The 15,381-nt window shown below is 41.2% G+C and overlaps 1 protein-coding gene across 2 annotated transcripts in view; it reads right to left on the bottom strand.

The window, feature by feature from the left end:
* Nucleotides 1-3,771: 3,771 nt before the first annotated feature.
* sptbn1 (spectrin, beta, non-erythrocytic 1) overlaps nucleotides 3,772-15,381 on the bottom strand; it is a 133,684-nt gene continuing 122,074 nt past the window's right edge. For both annotated transcript variants that reach the window (XM_079559846.1, XM_079559845.1), the window contains 10 exons: nucleotides 14,948-15,105; nucleotides 14,620-14,758; nucleotides 13,553-13,637; nucleotides 13,268-13,464; nucleotides 13,097-13,191; nucleotides 12,439-12,493; nucleotides 7,984-8,180; nucleotides 7,005-7,178; nucleotides 6,872-6,914; nucleotides 3,772-5,203 (listed from right to left, as the gene is read on the bottom strand). In XM_079559846.1, the coding sequence (XP_079415972.1) occupies nucleotides 4,994-5,203; nucleotides 6,872-6,914; nucleotides 7,005-7,178; nucleotides 7,984-8,180; nucleotides 12,439-12,493; nucleotides 13,097-13,191; nucleotides 13,268-13,464; nucleotides 13,553-13,637; nucleotides 14,620-14,758; nucleotides 14,948-15,105 (1,353 nt within the window). In that variant the 3' untranslated portion in view covers nucleotides 3,772-4,993. The remainder of the gene's footprint in view (nucleotides 5,204-6,871; nucleotides 6,915-7,004; nucleotides 7,179-7,983; nucleotides 8,181-12,438; nucleotides 12,494-13,096; nucleotides 13,192-13,267; nucleotides 13,465-13,552; nucleotides 13,638-14,619; nucleotides 14,759-14,947; nucleotides 15,106-15,381) is intronic.

Here is a 15,381-nt window from a genome sequence, read left to right as displayed (position 1 = left end):
GGGAGAAAAAGACAGCAGATTTCAACAAGGCGGCTGCAGATCGAGCGCTGTCCGTGGTGCTAAAATGAAACGAATGGAACTGAGGGTGTTTAACCTCTAATCGAGCCTTAGCCGAGTGCATTTTTCTCCAGTCCGGCTTTACCCAAACCTAAAAGCTTCAAAATAGTGACGAAAACGAAGATGAAAAAACACAAAAGAACGGGAAAATGTGACAAAGTGATGAAAAGCAATGGAAAAACCAACCAAAAGAAGCAACAGAAACATGACAAAAAAGTAGTAAAAAAGCAACAAAAACTCAACAAAAACTACGAAAACACAACAAAAAACGCTTAAAAAATGTGACATTTAAAAGCGGCGACAATGCTATGCTACTAAATGGTTTTGTAGGTCTTAACTCTCAAACTACACTGGCCTATAAAGCTCCACAGTCCCACCCACTCCCATGTATTATTAGCGTTGACTTTTCGAAAAAGTCAATTATTAAGAGTTTAATGGAACAACGCCGGCTAATCAGCCATGTGCTAACTCACGGACATGAAACATACAAGGTAAAATTGAAGATTTGTCTAAAACATTATAAACTGCAAGATTATAAAATATTTGTCGTATTTTCAAGCATTGTTTGTTTGTTTCTTTCTTGTAAAATAGCCACGCAATTGTTGGTAGTTAGCACATAGCTAATTAGCCGGCGCCGTGATGTTAAACTCTTACTAATTGACTTTTTCGAAAAGTCAATGTTAAAAATACATGGAATTTTTTGTTTCGGACCCCGACACGTGACCGGGAGTGGGTGGGACAATGGAGTGGCGGTCAGCTCCAGTCGAGAAGCTTTTAGATTTGGGTAATGCCAAACTGTAGAAAAAGTGCTCAGTTCAGATGGGAGTTAAGAGATTAATCTGGAAAGTCTGGTGTTGAATTAGGTTTCGGGGGAAATAGCATGAATGACTGCTTTTAGAATATTGGAACCTGAATGCATACTTAATCCACCCAATCGGTATCGCAGCTGAGCCAGCGCCATATTGGTAAATAACAGATGGCCTTCCCTATGTTTAAAGTCAGTTCAACTGATCAATATCTGTCTCTAAAGGTTTGAAATTATACAACTAAACCAAATTGCAGTTTGGCCAACAGTACTTCCATACTCCCAGAAAGTTTTAAACATTTACACAGCATATTTCAGATGCGAGAAGACTTTTATCCTACTGCATAATGTTAGACCTGTTAGCTAATCACAGTTGATCATTCGTTAGCATTTTCGGCTACAGACTTCATAATAGAGCTATTTTAATACCTATACGTCAAGAATTGCGTAATACTGTGGGAAAAACTTGATTGATAAGCGATTTCATAAATATAGGCTATCAATAGATTTAAAAGTAATCGTTGTAATCGTCATCTATATTCTCACACTGTAGCTGCGTGAAGGTAAATCTGAAAATTCGGCCATTGCAAAATTATGCCTTTGGTTAAAAACACTATTAAAATCCATATACAGTAATAACACTAGAAGTCGTGCAGTGCCACCTGCTGGACAAAACAGAACTCTATTCACACTAAAATAGCGTATGCAGTTAACATACTAGAAAGTCTTTGTTATCTTAATACATGCAGGAACAAACCAGCAACAGGAAACTAATGTTTAATCAAAGGCCCAGCATGTAGATAGTAATCCTGACAAATCTCCACTCCCCACTGAGTAATCCCCCCGACCATACAGCGCATACGCAGTAAACACACACAAGCTGTTTTGGACACTGTATCCAAATGGAGTTACCACATCCTATGTATGCTTTTGGTTGTAGAAGCTTTTGGCATCGTTTTCGTGTACGTTTTTCCCCTGCTCATGACTCTTAAATAGGTCACCATTTTTGTAGCATACCGAGATATGTTCTTACCTGAGCTTAGACAAGTTCATTTGTACCTGCCTGGTCTTTGTGCGTGTGCTCAGTCACGCAAATGTTAGCATTTAGCCTATCCCAGCACCCTCACAACCATAAAGCCTTTTTTTTTTTTTAAAGAAATATTTTAGGATTTCGCTTTACTTTTTTTGATATACTGGTATATTGTCCCCTCCTGGAACCGCCACCTTAACGTGGTGGGGGGGTTTGAGCACCCGAATGATCCTGGGAGCTCTGTTGTCGGGGGCTTCGTGCGCTTGGTAGGGTCTCCCAGGGCAGACACGTCCTAGGTGACGGGTCAGACAGAGAGCGCTTCAGAAGCCCCTTATGAGAGACCAACAGGCCCATTTAATCGTGAGGCCGTCCTTCTGTGGACCCACCACCTGCAGGAGGAACCATAATGGACTGGTGCAATGTGATTTGGGCCACTCCAATGGCTGCCCCCACGACCCGGAATCGGAAAAGTGGCAGAAAATGGATGGATGGATGGATGGTATATTGTTTTTTTCACCTGTGTGATATATTCCCGTTTTCACTGCCTTACTGAAGATGTTCTTAATATGTGAGGAGTATAATTTTCTAGCATGGTGACGCAGTGGTTACAAATAAAGGCTACAAACATCACAAGAGTCTCGCGTTCGTTTTAAAAGCATTTAATGGCTTTTTTGCACATATGTAACAGAGAAAAGGGGGGAGGGGAGAGAAGTCTACAGGTGCATATCCAACTAGCTGTGCCCCCCCGGTCCACGTTACGCACATATACCTCGGCTAAACTGACCCCACCCCCTCCCTCCCTCCCTCAGGCCCCGCCCACCCGCAAATCGTGGCATTTTTCGATTGTGCAATATGAAGAAAGTCTTGTTACTAATGCTTACAGTGACAAAGAATGCACACCATATCGATCGGAATTGCTGGAGAAAGGTAGCGAAAAAAACGAAACAAAAAAAAAGAAAAAAAAGAAGGGAGACCCAACAACCCCCAGTGAAGTGTTCCAGTTACTCTCCAAGTGTCACGTCAGCTGAAGCGGTGGGCAAATGGAGCACGCCCACCTCCAGCTTCCTACATGTTGTTTTTTTTCCGAGCCAGGATTTTTTAGTTTTTCTTTTTTTGTTGCAATATAAAATTAAATACAAAATTAATATTCATTTAAACTAGCAAAAAAGTTTTCAGTCTCGTTAGCCGCTAGCGCACTTTATTTTTTTTACATCATGCACTTCAACTTGACATGCCCGAGGTTTTCAAGCTATTGCCGTCAAATCAAGATACATTCTTAGATGAACTTGCAGTGTTAGAACCTAAAAAGTAGGTGATTTTTAATGTTTTTATTTTATTTTAAAGGTGGTATGTACAATATTCAAGCTAACAACGTGGCCTAGCTTAAGCGCTGCGACCATTAGCGTGTGATCGAGAAGCAGAGATAGTAAGCGTTTGGCAAGGACGTCACATGCAAAATTTCATCTGTACATAAAAGTTAGTTCACATCGCCGCGCTAACCGCTTTCCGTATTTCTGTACACCGGTTATTTTTCGACCCGAGCGGGGCTTCCGGGCTTCCGTATCCGCGTTCGATCCGTCGGGAGTAACTGAAAAAGACTCCACTGTTAGGTCATTGGTTGATTTTCATTTAAAAAAAACAAAACTAAATCCTTTCAAAACAAACAGGGAGGGGAGCGCTGAAGCCAACAAAGCAAAGCGACCAAATACTTCGGCGACACGACCACTTCCAGTAAATGCTTTTTGTAAAAGACCCCGACTTTTAACAGCGACGCTTAAGAGTAAGATTTTATACATTACTTCATTACTTGTTGGACTAACTAAATCTTAAACATTTAAAGGCGGGGGGTACAAAAAAAAAGCTTATGAGAAAAGGGGGAACAGAAAAATCTTAAGAGTTGGCAAAGTGGTGAACACAAAAATATTGGTTATCAAACATTCAAATCCTTCATTCTGATTGCAGTGTACATATCGCTATAGGTCAAGAAATGAAGCTTATTACTTAGCGGGTATTAGTTATAGTAGTAGCAATAGTGAAATTAAAACACAGGTTCAGTTTTTAAACAGTTTTGTTATACACAAGTTATACATACAAGTTTCAAAGCGCCGCAGGGTAGCTCTCCAAATGACATCCAACGTACGCGATTCTTCGTCGGCTATAGCTAGGGTTATCCTTCATATACGATATCTCAGTGCATAATTGAGGTCACATCCAAATTGTTTTTTATACAACTTCATTTATTTCGTCACAAAATATCGGAGAACGACCCTGCCGCGGTCTCCCCATTACATAGGGATACACTCATCTTGCAAAGTCAAGGCCTCGCAAAAAAAACAACAAAAAAACGAAAACAAAAATTGGACCCTAGATTAGCTTAACAACAAAATAACGAGAATTTGAAATAAAATAAAAAGAAAGGGTAGTTGGGAGCGTAAACACAAACCCACAGAAGGCAGTAGTAGAAGGCGGGACGATGACAAAAAAAAAAAAAGAACAAAAAAAAGAAGAAGAACACAAACAAAAGAACACAAGCGAAAAGTTAAGAGTGGAACGATTCTTTTAAAGGAAACTCCTCAATATGTTGTTCGTCGGCAAACTGGAATCATCTGTTATTACGAGCAGCTGCCTGTAGCGTTTTGCTAACCCCTGTCCAAATTTGTTACAGATGTTGCTTAATTTACAAAAAAAAACAAAAACAAGATGGCGGAGTGTATTCTAGTATTATATATAGTATAGCTCTGAGCCGGTTTAGATTGACAACGATAGGCACAGAGTGGAGACAATTTTTGACTGGGAGCTTTCATGCTAGCTTTGAGGAGGGGGGGAGGGCAAAAGAAAAAAGAAAAAAAAAAAAACCTAAACAAAACAAAAAGATTAGCTGTTTGGGAATTGTAGTTTTTACACGTTATTTGTAGTTCAATTTGAGTGCTATGCTAGGCGCTAGTATTGTACTTAGGCGATTACAATGCCAGGTGCTACAAGTTGACTCCACCCGATTTCAAGATCCCAAACAGCACCTTAGGAAAGAGGAGACGAGGGGGAAGGAAGGATGAGAGGGATCGGGAAGGTGGAGGGGTAAGACTTTTGAGGGAAAAGAGCGTCTATTTCTTCTTGCTGAACAGACTGAAGCGTTTCTCTTTGTCGCCCTTCTCGCGTTTGCCCGGGCTGGACTCGACGGCCGTTGCCACGGAGGCGGGCAGCGTCTGGGCGCGTGCGGCGGGGGCGGGCGTGCTGTGGCTGCTCGGGGTCACCTCGGTCTTCTCGCCCGACACAGCAGTGGAGATGGCTGAGATCCAAGTGTTCATCTCCTCCTGAAACCACAGACAACAGGATGGTTTAAAGAGCGGATCTTGCACACGCCTCTTGCAGGTATTTGGTGATAATCTCAAACACATCTTTATTACTATAGTACACTTTGTTGGTTAGAAAATGCAATATTCATCTAATACTGATACAAAATATCCAGTAGATTCACTTCCTGATTTTTAAGCGATCTCCCCATAAGCCCCTCCCATCGTCCCTCCTCTTTCGCTCAGTAGACATTTTTTATATGTACATATATATATATATATATATATATATGCTTTTTGTGGCTGTGGTGAAGGTATGGCGAGAGTCTTTATTTCGTGATGAAAGGATTAAGCTTAGTAAGTGATGGAAAAGTGAGGAAAGCTTCTCCTGGATGCACAGGACCACAGGAGGAGCCATTTGGAAACTGCTGCAGTGATGCTGAGAACAGCCTCTAGGGAAGATTCAAAGATAAACATGTTGATTTGGAATAGTTCTGGATCACCCTGTGGCAATCATCTGTTCATAGAACCAAATTCAAAAGGTTCATATAATATCGATTTTGGCTAAAAGTAGACATTAAATCGTGAAACAATGAAATGCGGGGCTCGAGCTGGTGATGACTTTTGCCTGTTGCTCCTCCTGCAGGTAGCAGTGGGAAGAACGTTATCAAAAAATAACTTTCAGTTTGGATTTACAGAACAGCTCAAAATCGATATGTTGCTTTAAGGGACAGTTTCAGATTTTAACAATGACGCAATAGTATCCAGGAAGTATAGAAGGAAGCGCTGAAACCATTGAAGAATCAGCTAAATTAAACAGGACCCAATGATACTCAAAACGGCGTGAATGAAGTGAGATACTCCTCCTCATTAAAAACATACTACTCCAGGTATGTGTTTGACAAGGGAACAATGTAATTTTGCATAATATGTCTCCTTAATGCGGTGCTAACAAATCATTGTTTTTAGTCTTGACTCTTTAGTCTAGTTTATTTCAATGCTCATGGTTGGAGTTCAGTCATGACCTGTCCTAAGGCCCTTGGAAAGAGAATGTAATACATACATAACAACATAGATGGATTCATCTATAAATGGGGCAATGCATATATAAAGTTGTAGTCCTCGCAAATATGAGATCAGAAATCTGTAAAATCTGTTGATATATCTTGCACAGTGAAGATTTGACAATATGCTGATGGACTAAAACACATAAGACGAAGCAGCCTCTTGATTTATGACAGCAAGATGACATAATAATGCTAGATTAGCAGTCTACACAAACATGAACACAACAGCTAGTAAAATAAGAAAGCTTTTGACTTGTTGGGAGGCTTACAGGATATCTTACAAACTAAACTACAGCTCAAGTAGCTACAACACCAGGTCACATGACTGTTTACTGTAGTTCTGAAAAATGGACTCTTAAAGAGTGAAACAGGAAAAAGAGGCTTTTCTTATTACGCTGTCCACAAATTGAACAAACTACAAAGACTTTTACAAATGAACTCTTTAGTCACTCTTTCACATCTAAAACCCATAGTATAAGATATGTACAAATTGTAGTTGTTTTAGTGATAATGTATCTTATATTGTAAAATTGTATTGATATGAAACAGGGTGCTAATGAAAAAGAGTCTCGTACTCTTCACTGGGCCTTCTCTGTATAAATAAAGATAATAAATAACTTACATCATCTTTGGCTTGGAAGAGATACTCATTTCCATCAGTGATTCTGTAAAACACACATGACCGTTAGAACAGCTTCCTTCGTACAGACTAACTGTTGTATTTACTGCCACGCCTCTCTGGCTGGTGCACTCACTTGAGTTTGAAGACGTGCTTCTTCTTCTTGTAGTCCGTGGCCACCTCGCACACGGCGTCCTTCAGGCTGACGGGGATCTCGCTGTGGTAGGGGATGCCCTGACTGGCGCTCTTCTGGTCCTTATAAAAGCCCATCTCCTGTTGGTTAATCACACAGTACACGTTGTGCCACGACCTGCAAAAGCAATCAACACAGTGAGCAACAATACTTAAGTACAATTTCAACATTTATGACTGTTTTGCTAGTGTGCTGTTCATTAGCAAAGGGTTGAAGGCTGCAACTTCCCCTCTCTAATCATCCGCCTACTTCAATAAATGTCAGAACACTGTGCTCACTGAATCTCTATAATTTTCATTTTATACATGGTTTAGGCTCAAAAACCTGCTTTAGAGCACCTCACCAATGATATTTTATGTTTTTCAAAACTTGAAATAAAGTCTAGAAAAGACAGTAAGGAGTGAGAAACTGCCCTCGTCAGGATTTTGAAAGGGCCTGATTCGCCCTCTGGAGGCAGTAATGAGAATGACACGTTATAAAAATAATGAAATAAGCTTTCACTTTTAGCTAGCGGCATACTTGCGCCGTGATGAACACACTCTGAGTGGAGAACTGCCCAGTACAGGTCCAGAGATGGGTTCTAGGCTTTCAAAATAACAATCTAAATCAATTGGATGACCCCACAAAAGCAGAAACTTAAACATAATATGATTAATATGATTTAGCGTTGAACTCAGAAGCCACTTCCATTATGCTAGTTCTTATCTAAAGTCAAATCTTAAAGGGTCTGTACATTCATTAATGATTTTTAACTAGGCTTTGACATCACTCAAATGTGGTCGATGGGCTGACACCACAAGAAAACATCTGGATCGTTCATAATTTGCGATGTTTGACGGCTAAATGCTAACGGCTAATGCCGCATTCTCCTTTCTTTTTCAACAGTTCAAAGTAGTTTGAGTAAACGTATGGATTATCTGACCTGCTTGAAGCCTTCTTGTTGTGACCCTCCCACTCGTGCTTGCGGTACAGCAGGCCCTCCAGTTGCGAGGGGGGGCTGTCCGTTTTGGTGGGCAGTGTGGCCGCCTGGCTGGACTTGCCCTTCCGAGTGGAACCGGGAGACCCCGAGGGGCTGGGGTCCGACACGCCGTTCACCACCTCTCCTCCGTCAACATTATCCTGCCGGAAAAAAAGAAACAAAAGACTACAATGAGGAAGGAGAAGAGTATACGGATCGGAAAATAAAATGCTATAGTTTGAAAAACCCAAGCTAAGAATTTGTTTGAAAGCACAGCAAAGCAAGTTGTGTGTTGATATTTGACACAACTGGACGATGTGTCATTTTTAACGGAGATTATGCTGTAGCCTCAGAAGCGAATATGAACAGAATTCTTTTTTTAAAGCAGCAGCTCGACATTTTAGACCTGCTAAATGGCTATTAGCATCTCCAGCCTCTTCACATTTGTTAGCTGAAATCTGAGAGCAGATCAACAAAGTACTCCAATTTCACACAGTCGTGCATTTATCAGACCGTTGATCACATGCATTGTCAAAGCACTGCACACATCGGAACAGAGGGAAGGAGGAGAATGATCAAACAATTAGCATTCAGTTGTTTGCGATTGTAAACAAAAAAGCGTCATGTAATTGGTGGAGAAAGTAATGCGATTGGTCAGGTCACTGCACACGGATGCGTATTACCCCAGGACTTGGCTCTTCTGCAGCAGGACACGGGTGGGCGGACCCCTGGGGACCTGAGCTACAATTGGACTGGCTCTAGATGCTAACAGTAGACGGGCTAGCCACTGCGCTACATTTCTGAACTAATGCTAAAACACTTGCTAACAGTTAATTAGCGACTTTTCAAACGCTTTTCAAATACCGTTCATGAACTAAATCTAAATATTGTCAGAGTTATAATAAAGCTCTAGATGGGAAATTGCAGCTGTTGTGGCGGCCATCTTGTGATTGTCTGATGGGCTAAATTTTAATTGAAAGAAATGCTACCTTAAACAGCAGTTAAGGTAGCTTAACTTTAGCTTATCCAGTAGTAATTTTGAAGTCCTAATAACACATGGACATCTGGTTTTGTTAGGACATTTTTTTTTTTACTAAAGTATGAACATAAATATATAACTCTTCAACACTGTACCTGCCTCCTGGACTAATTTCGCCCCAGTTAGTCAAAATGCTGATCTTTATGACCAAATTATACAATTATATTATTTTTTACACACAACGATAAACGGCAAATGATCAATGATATAATTAAAAGATACTACAAAAATAAATACATGGTCCAATTAGTTCACATGAGTCGTTGAATAGAGTGGACTATCATAACATGGCCGCCAGAGCTGAACATTATAAATTACTATAGCAACGTCCTATCAAGAGTTTCATTATAGATCTGTGCAAACAATACAAGTTGCATTCCAGGCAACTGGTAACTGGGATGTTTCCCAGAGCAGTCGGATTGACTATATGCAAACAAAACAGCTATTGCTATAACAGTTGGCTAATAGCCAACTTTATATGGATTTTCTCACCAGATATAATAAAAAAAAGCTATTATTATTTTGGAGGCTGTGACCAATAAAGGTTCACGTCACTGATGCAGTGGCTAGGTTAAAATCTCATCAGCTACACTTCTTTCTGTTGTTGTCTTCAGCTCTTATCTGAACTCGGACCTCTCTGATCATCTCTGAGTTTACAAATTGTAATTGTCAGTTTGAGCGGCTTTCCTCAGAGGTGGGAATTTTTCCAGTTACTAGTTGCCTGGAATGCAGTAGTAGTTTATATAATGTTGATTTGAGTTTTTGACTGGCTCCACTTTAGAACATTGTAACTAAGGAATCTGAGCTAACCTTACAATGAATGCACACAAGATGAAAACACTATGATATTCCAAATAACTGTCTGCAGACAGCTCAGACAGTGATGGAGGCTGCGTGCTCAGATTGGTGGTTTATTGGGGGATGGAGTGGGTGTTAGTCTGGGAATGACATGCAACAGGACATTTAACATATTAATTATGAAATACACGAAACAGACTGATAATACAAAACATGATCAACACATGACAAATAATGAGACGACTTGGAGAGGTGGGAAAAACATACTGATCAGTGATGTAAGTGACAACACGTACACTCGGACACGCTAATGGGAAATACAGGTACTGGGAAGCAGAAGAAGGCTGGAATGTCTAGTATACTAACGTCAGAAAATCTAAATAGTCTTTTAAAAGTAAAATACAGCTGCACTGGTTTGTGAGTTTCAGTCATTGAAACCAAGCAGAGTCCTTACATCTTCTCAAGTATCCCAGTTTTTAAGCATCCTGGTTTTGACTGAGTCCATATAAACACAGTGTCATGGTATCAATATCCTGGATAAGCCATTGTCCAAGGTTATGCAAAACCAGGACACTCTCACTGGGATATTCCCACGAAGTATTCTGGTTTCTGACTGCTGACTTTTACAGTATTTTTGCCTGTTTGCACATGCTCAGTGCGTCAGCAGCGGTGAGGAATATCCCAGTGAGAGCATCCTGGTTTCTCATACATGATACTGGCTAGGATACAGTGTTAACATGAACACTAACAGAACCAGGACACATAAAAACCCTGATAACAACCGGGAGACTTGAGCACATGTAAACGCACTCAAATAAAAACTGTGCAGTTTCAGAATAAGAGGAGTAAATGTTTTCTCAACCCTCACCACACTGTGCATGTATTTAAAAAAACAACCATTTTGATAGTTAATAAATGTGTTAAAAATGAATTAGGGAATGTTTTGAGTGGACATTGGTAATGCTATGCAGACACAATGGGATCTTGGAATGGCGTTAGGTGAATTTCCACAAATATAACAAATTATAATGTAACTCATATGATCACAGTTTGACTTTATTTTAAGACTTCTAAGAAATTTTCAGTTATCTACAATATCCACTATTCTGCCTGTCTGCGCTAACTTAGATAATTGACTCTAGAGTGGTGGATTTTCGGCCATTGGATAGCTCTCATGTCACGTGTTCATGTTCCACAGCGTGAGCCTATAAATGATGACGTAAAGTAGGAGGCAGACTAGGAGCTGGGGGGAGATGATGATGGGGGTGTCCAGCTGAAGGGACAGAGGGAGAAGGAAAGTAAAAAAGCAGGGGTGAATGTAGTGGAGCTGAACACTGTAAACACCTGCATATTAGTCCATTTGTTCATTTCCTTTAACAGAATAAACTGCTTTGTTAAGAGGAATCTCATCAGCACCGGTTCTCGCCACAGGTTGCATTCACGTTCAGGAATTTGCCCAAATTGGTGCCACCTAAAGCCACAATGCGGAACATTACACGGTTATATGTCACAAGAGAAACTGAACCGTCATAAACGCTGTTTCTTTGCATTGGCCTATCAAAGAACAGCACTTATATTTGGCTAAGAATACTTTTTTATATTATATAAGGGTTGTTTTAATTGAAAACCTATTGAACGTCCAGCCTGATATCTGTTATTGTATGCTTTTGCAATGATGTAATAAAACAATCTATTTTAAAATAATAAATAGGAAATAAATTATTATTGTTAGTTGCCCTATCAAAAGCAAAGCAAGTTGGTGTGAATGTGTTCAAAAGTTGTTCTATAATAAGATATTTCCTCTGATCACTATCATTACAAAAGAGACATAACAAACGCAGATGCTCAAAATCCTTTTGGGACTCTTCCTTAGACAACGTTATGCAATTATGACATATTCCCTCTCTGATCTGTGTCTCATGAATTCACTAAAATCACAAAATAGTTCCTTAACAAATGAACCTATAAGCTGATTTCCATGCACTTGCAGAGTTTCACTTTCGTTTCTACCATGACATAACCGCAGCTGCACATGGTTCTTTTGGGACTCTTCCTTTGGCGACGTTATACAATTATCATTCGATAATGGACTTTCTGCACATTGGATTATTGAACCTGTCGCTGACTCCATGTGTTTTATCGTGTGCTTTTATAACCGTGTCATTGTAAAACCGGTTCATCTGGACAGTCCAACTCCATGGAGACGAGCTGGTGATGTAACCCTAACCCTAACCCAACAAAGTCAGGTCTGAGTAGAGGCGAGCCCGATTACATGAGTTTTTTAAAAATGTTTTCACCAGTAATAATATTTGTAGTCTACTGATTTGGGGTGAAAAGTTACGCAGTGAGGCTTTAAATAAAAAGGTGGCAGCATTTTGACATTTTAAATCTCAGCCCCGTGGAATGTTCCAATGCCACGTGAACACAACCTACAATGACGTCTTCAAGTTCACCGTCGTATGATTTGTAGTTTTAGTGTATTGTTGTTTGTGTGGTTGCCATGGTGACAGGTGTCATGGCGCCCCCCTGCGGCTCAGGGTGCTGCTGTACTGCTGGTAGGCGGGGGAGCGGTAAGTACTAACCCGGGGAGACTCCTGGTCCGAGGGCAGGCCGTTCTGCGCTGCTGCCTCTCCCTCCCTGTAATACACACACACACGTTAGACATTCTTATTCAATAATGCATTCCTCATTTACAATGCAGTGTCATTGGAGCCCCCCATTTACTCCTCTGATTAAAGCTGCGATCCCATCCCATGATGAGAACATATCATGGACGTTATAGGTCCAACAAAAGTTAAAAATGGGTGCGTGTCTTGGAGTTATTGGTCAGCTCTCCTCCATCTCCCTGTACCCTGTAAAACTTTTGTTATGGGGAAACATGACATAGGCCACCCAACGTGCTTCCCAAGGCGAACATTTTTTTTGGTGGTGATAAACTACATATGTGGCCATAGTTGTCCTTGTGGTAAACATTTAACTGTTCTAATTTAAAGGTGCATTATGGAAAGTTGATATTTGTGGGTAATTGACCTTGTAGTGACCTGGCGGCTGTATGAGTGGTCAGCATGGCGCCTTTACTTTCCTTTACTCACAAATATCAACTTTTTCCCGCATAAATATATATATATAAAATAATATTGCATATTGTACCTTTAACATTTGTTTCGAGCGTTAATGCTTATGAAATGACTTAAAATGATGTCTTAGTTTCGAAAGACACCTATAGCCTAAAGGACTGACCGTGCAGCAGCGTCAGTGGGCGAGGCCTCAGTGACCGGGGGTTGTCTCTTCAGCTCCTCTTCCTCTTGCAGTCTCCTCACTTCCAGTAACTCCATCTGAACACACACACATTTTTGCACTCTGTATATTGTCCACTCGTCCGTAGATCCCTCAGAGTGCTCGTCGCTTTACCGTAGTGAGCCTCTCCAGCGCGGCGAAGCGCTCCTCCCAGGTGGCCGCCGACTTCTCGAAGGCCTCGTGTCTCTTGATGAGCTTCTCCACCTCGTCCACGCTCTGTCCCATCTCCCGACTGGACAGGTAGGGCTCCTGTCCCAGCAGCCAGGCCTCGGCCACCCCGGCGTCCCGCGAGAACTGGTGCACCTCCAGCACTACGAGGGGAGGAGGAGGGGTGGTCCACGTTAGCAGCGGTGGCCTCACAGTGGGATTATAGTGCACTGGTGTTACAAAAGGCCTTACCAAGTCTGAGCCACTCCCATCGGTCCTCCCACTTGTCAATCATGTCTTTCCTCTTGTCCGTCAACTGTAGCAACTTTTCTTTAATCTGAAGATGCAATTACAGAAGCACAAACTCAGTCATCACTTTGTTTAATATGTTTTAACCTCACAGGCTTTTCTTTCTTTCTTTCTTTTTTTTTAAGACAGGACAGAGACTTGGATCCGGGCGTCAAAGTCTCAACACAGATTCAAACGGCCAAGCGTCAATGCTAAGGGGCGTGGCTGAGCAAGTGGGACGGAAGTGCGTTATGGAAATCATTATTATTTCCCTCTTTTTAGATATTTTCTGGCAGACTATGAGCATATTTAGCACATACTAGTAATGTTAAATCAAAATCGGGTCATTATGAATGTTTAGACACACTAGAAGTGAAAAAACGGTGCTCAAAGCTAGCCATTAGTGTGTAGCATGAAGCTAACATTAGCATTATGGTTAGTATTCTCTGTTATAATAGTTGCCTCTGTATTCATATCTGTATTTGATTGAAAATATATCCATAAAGCCCAGCACAGCCCCAAATCAAATATGTTAACAAAAAAATACAAAGAATTCCACAATTTAAGTGAACATATTGGTCAAATTTGAAATAGTGTCTCTGTAAAGAAAAGACAGTGAGAAGTTAGAAACTGGGCTAGTCAGGATTTTGAATTCCCCTGGAGTTCCTTCTGCACACAGTAGTAGGAATGACACGCAATTAAACGTGCTTTCACTACCATCAAACGGCATGTTGGTATACTAATGGCACCGTGATAAACTGACTTTGATTGCAGAACTTCTCAGAATGAGTCCGATAATGGGTTTGAAAAAATGTAAAGGGCAGTTTCGCATTCGCTCTATAATGCAATAAAATCCAGCATAAAACTGCATTCATGAAGCGTAACACAACTCCAGGTGTGTTTTCGATGAAGTGACGTTATAACAATCAATCAAGTCACACAGTTGCCGATGTGTCTACTCTAAATCCCAAAACTAAATAACACTACTGCAGAAATGTACTGTAATATTGATCAGGAGCTGGTGGGCTGACCTCTTCTGATGCGTAGTGTTTGCGGGCCAGCAGAGCCTTGCCCAGCTCGATGCAGGCCGTGAAGCTGTCGTTACGGGCGTCGATCTCCGCCTTGATGCCCTGGTGGTTGTTCATGAGGAGCTCCACTGAGGAGACGTCCCTGCAGGTGACACAGAGACACACACACAGGGTCAGCCAATGAAAAACCAAGAAAAACTAACCATAAACTTAAATATCATCATGACTATCACTTAGCTGGGTTGAATCTAAGCAACTATTCACCATAATGTCTTTTTAGAGTGTCGGTCCCTGGATGAAAAACTGACTGTGTCCCTCTGGCAGACTGTACCTTGGCTTCTCCTGTGCCTCGATCAGGCGGATGACGTCCTCCATCCACAGCATGAGGTCCCGGACCATGCTGAAGAAGCGGAACTTGTCTCCGGTGTCCAGCAGCTTGACCCGACGGCCCTCCACGGCCTCCAGCAGGGTCTTCCAGGCCTCCAGCACCTGGGACCACAAGGACAACGCAAACATCAGGTATATTCAAGCACACGGTGGTCCCGGAGCTCAGTCAATGTTCAGATGATCTGCAGATTCGATCATTTATACAAGTAATCATTCACACAGTTTAAAGTGCTAGTTATTTAAGTCATTTGGGATTTTTAAGTTGGTACAGTTCTATCTAGGACTGGCCAATTAATCGCAATCGCAATAATCGTCATGGGACTTTATACAGCATTTCTTTGGGAGACACAAAAGTTGATATTAATAGCTATTTGACCG

Source organism: Gobius niger, assembly GCF_951799975.1.
Source record: "Gobius niger genome assembly, chromosome: 7".
In the NCBI taxonomy this organism is placed as follows: domain Eukaryota; kingdom Metazoa; phylum Chordata; class Actinopteri; order Gobiiformes; family Gobiidae; genus Gobius; species Gobius niger.
This window is presented reverse-complemented; position numbering and strand designations above follow the sequence as displayed.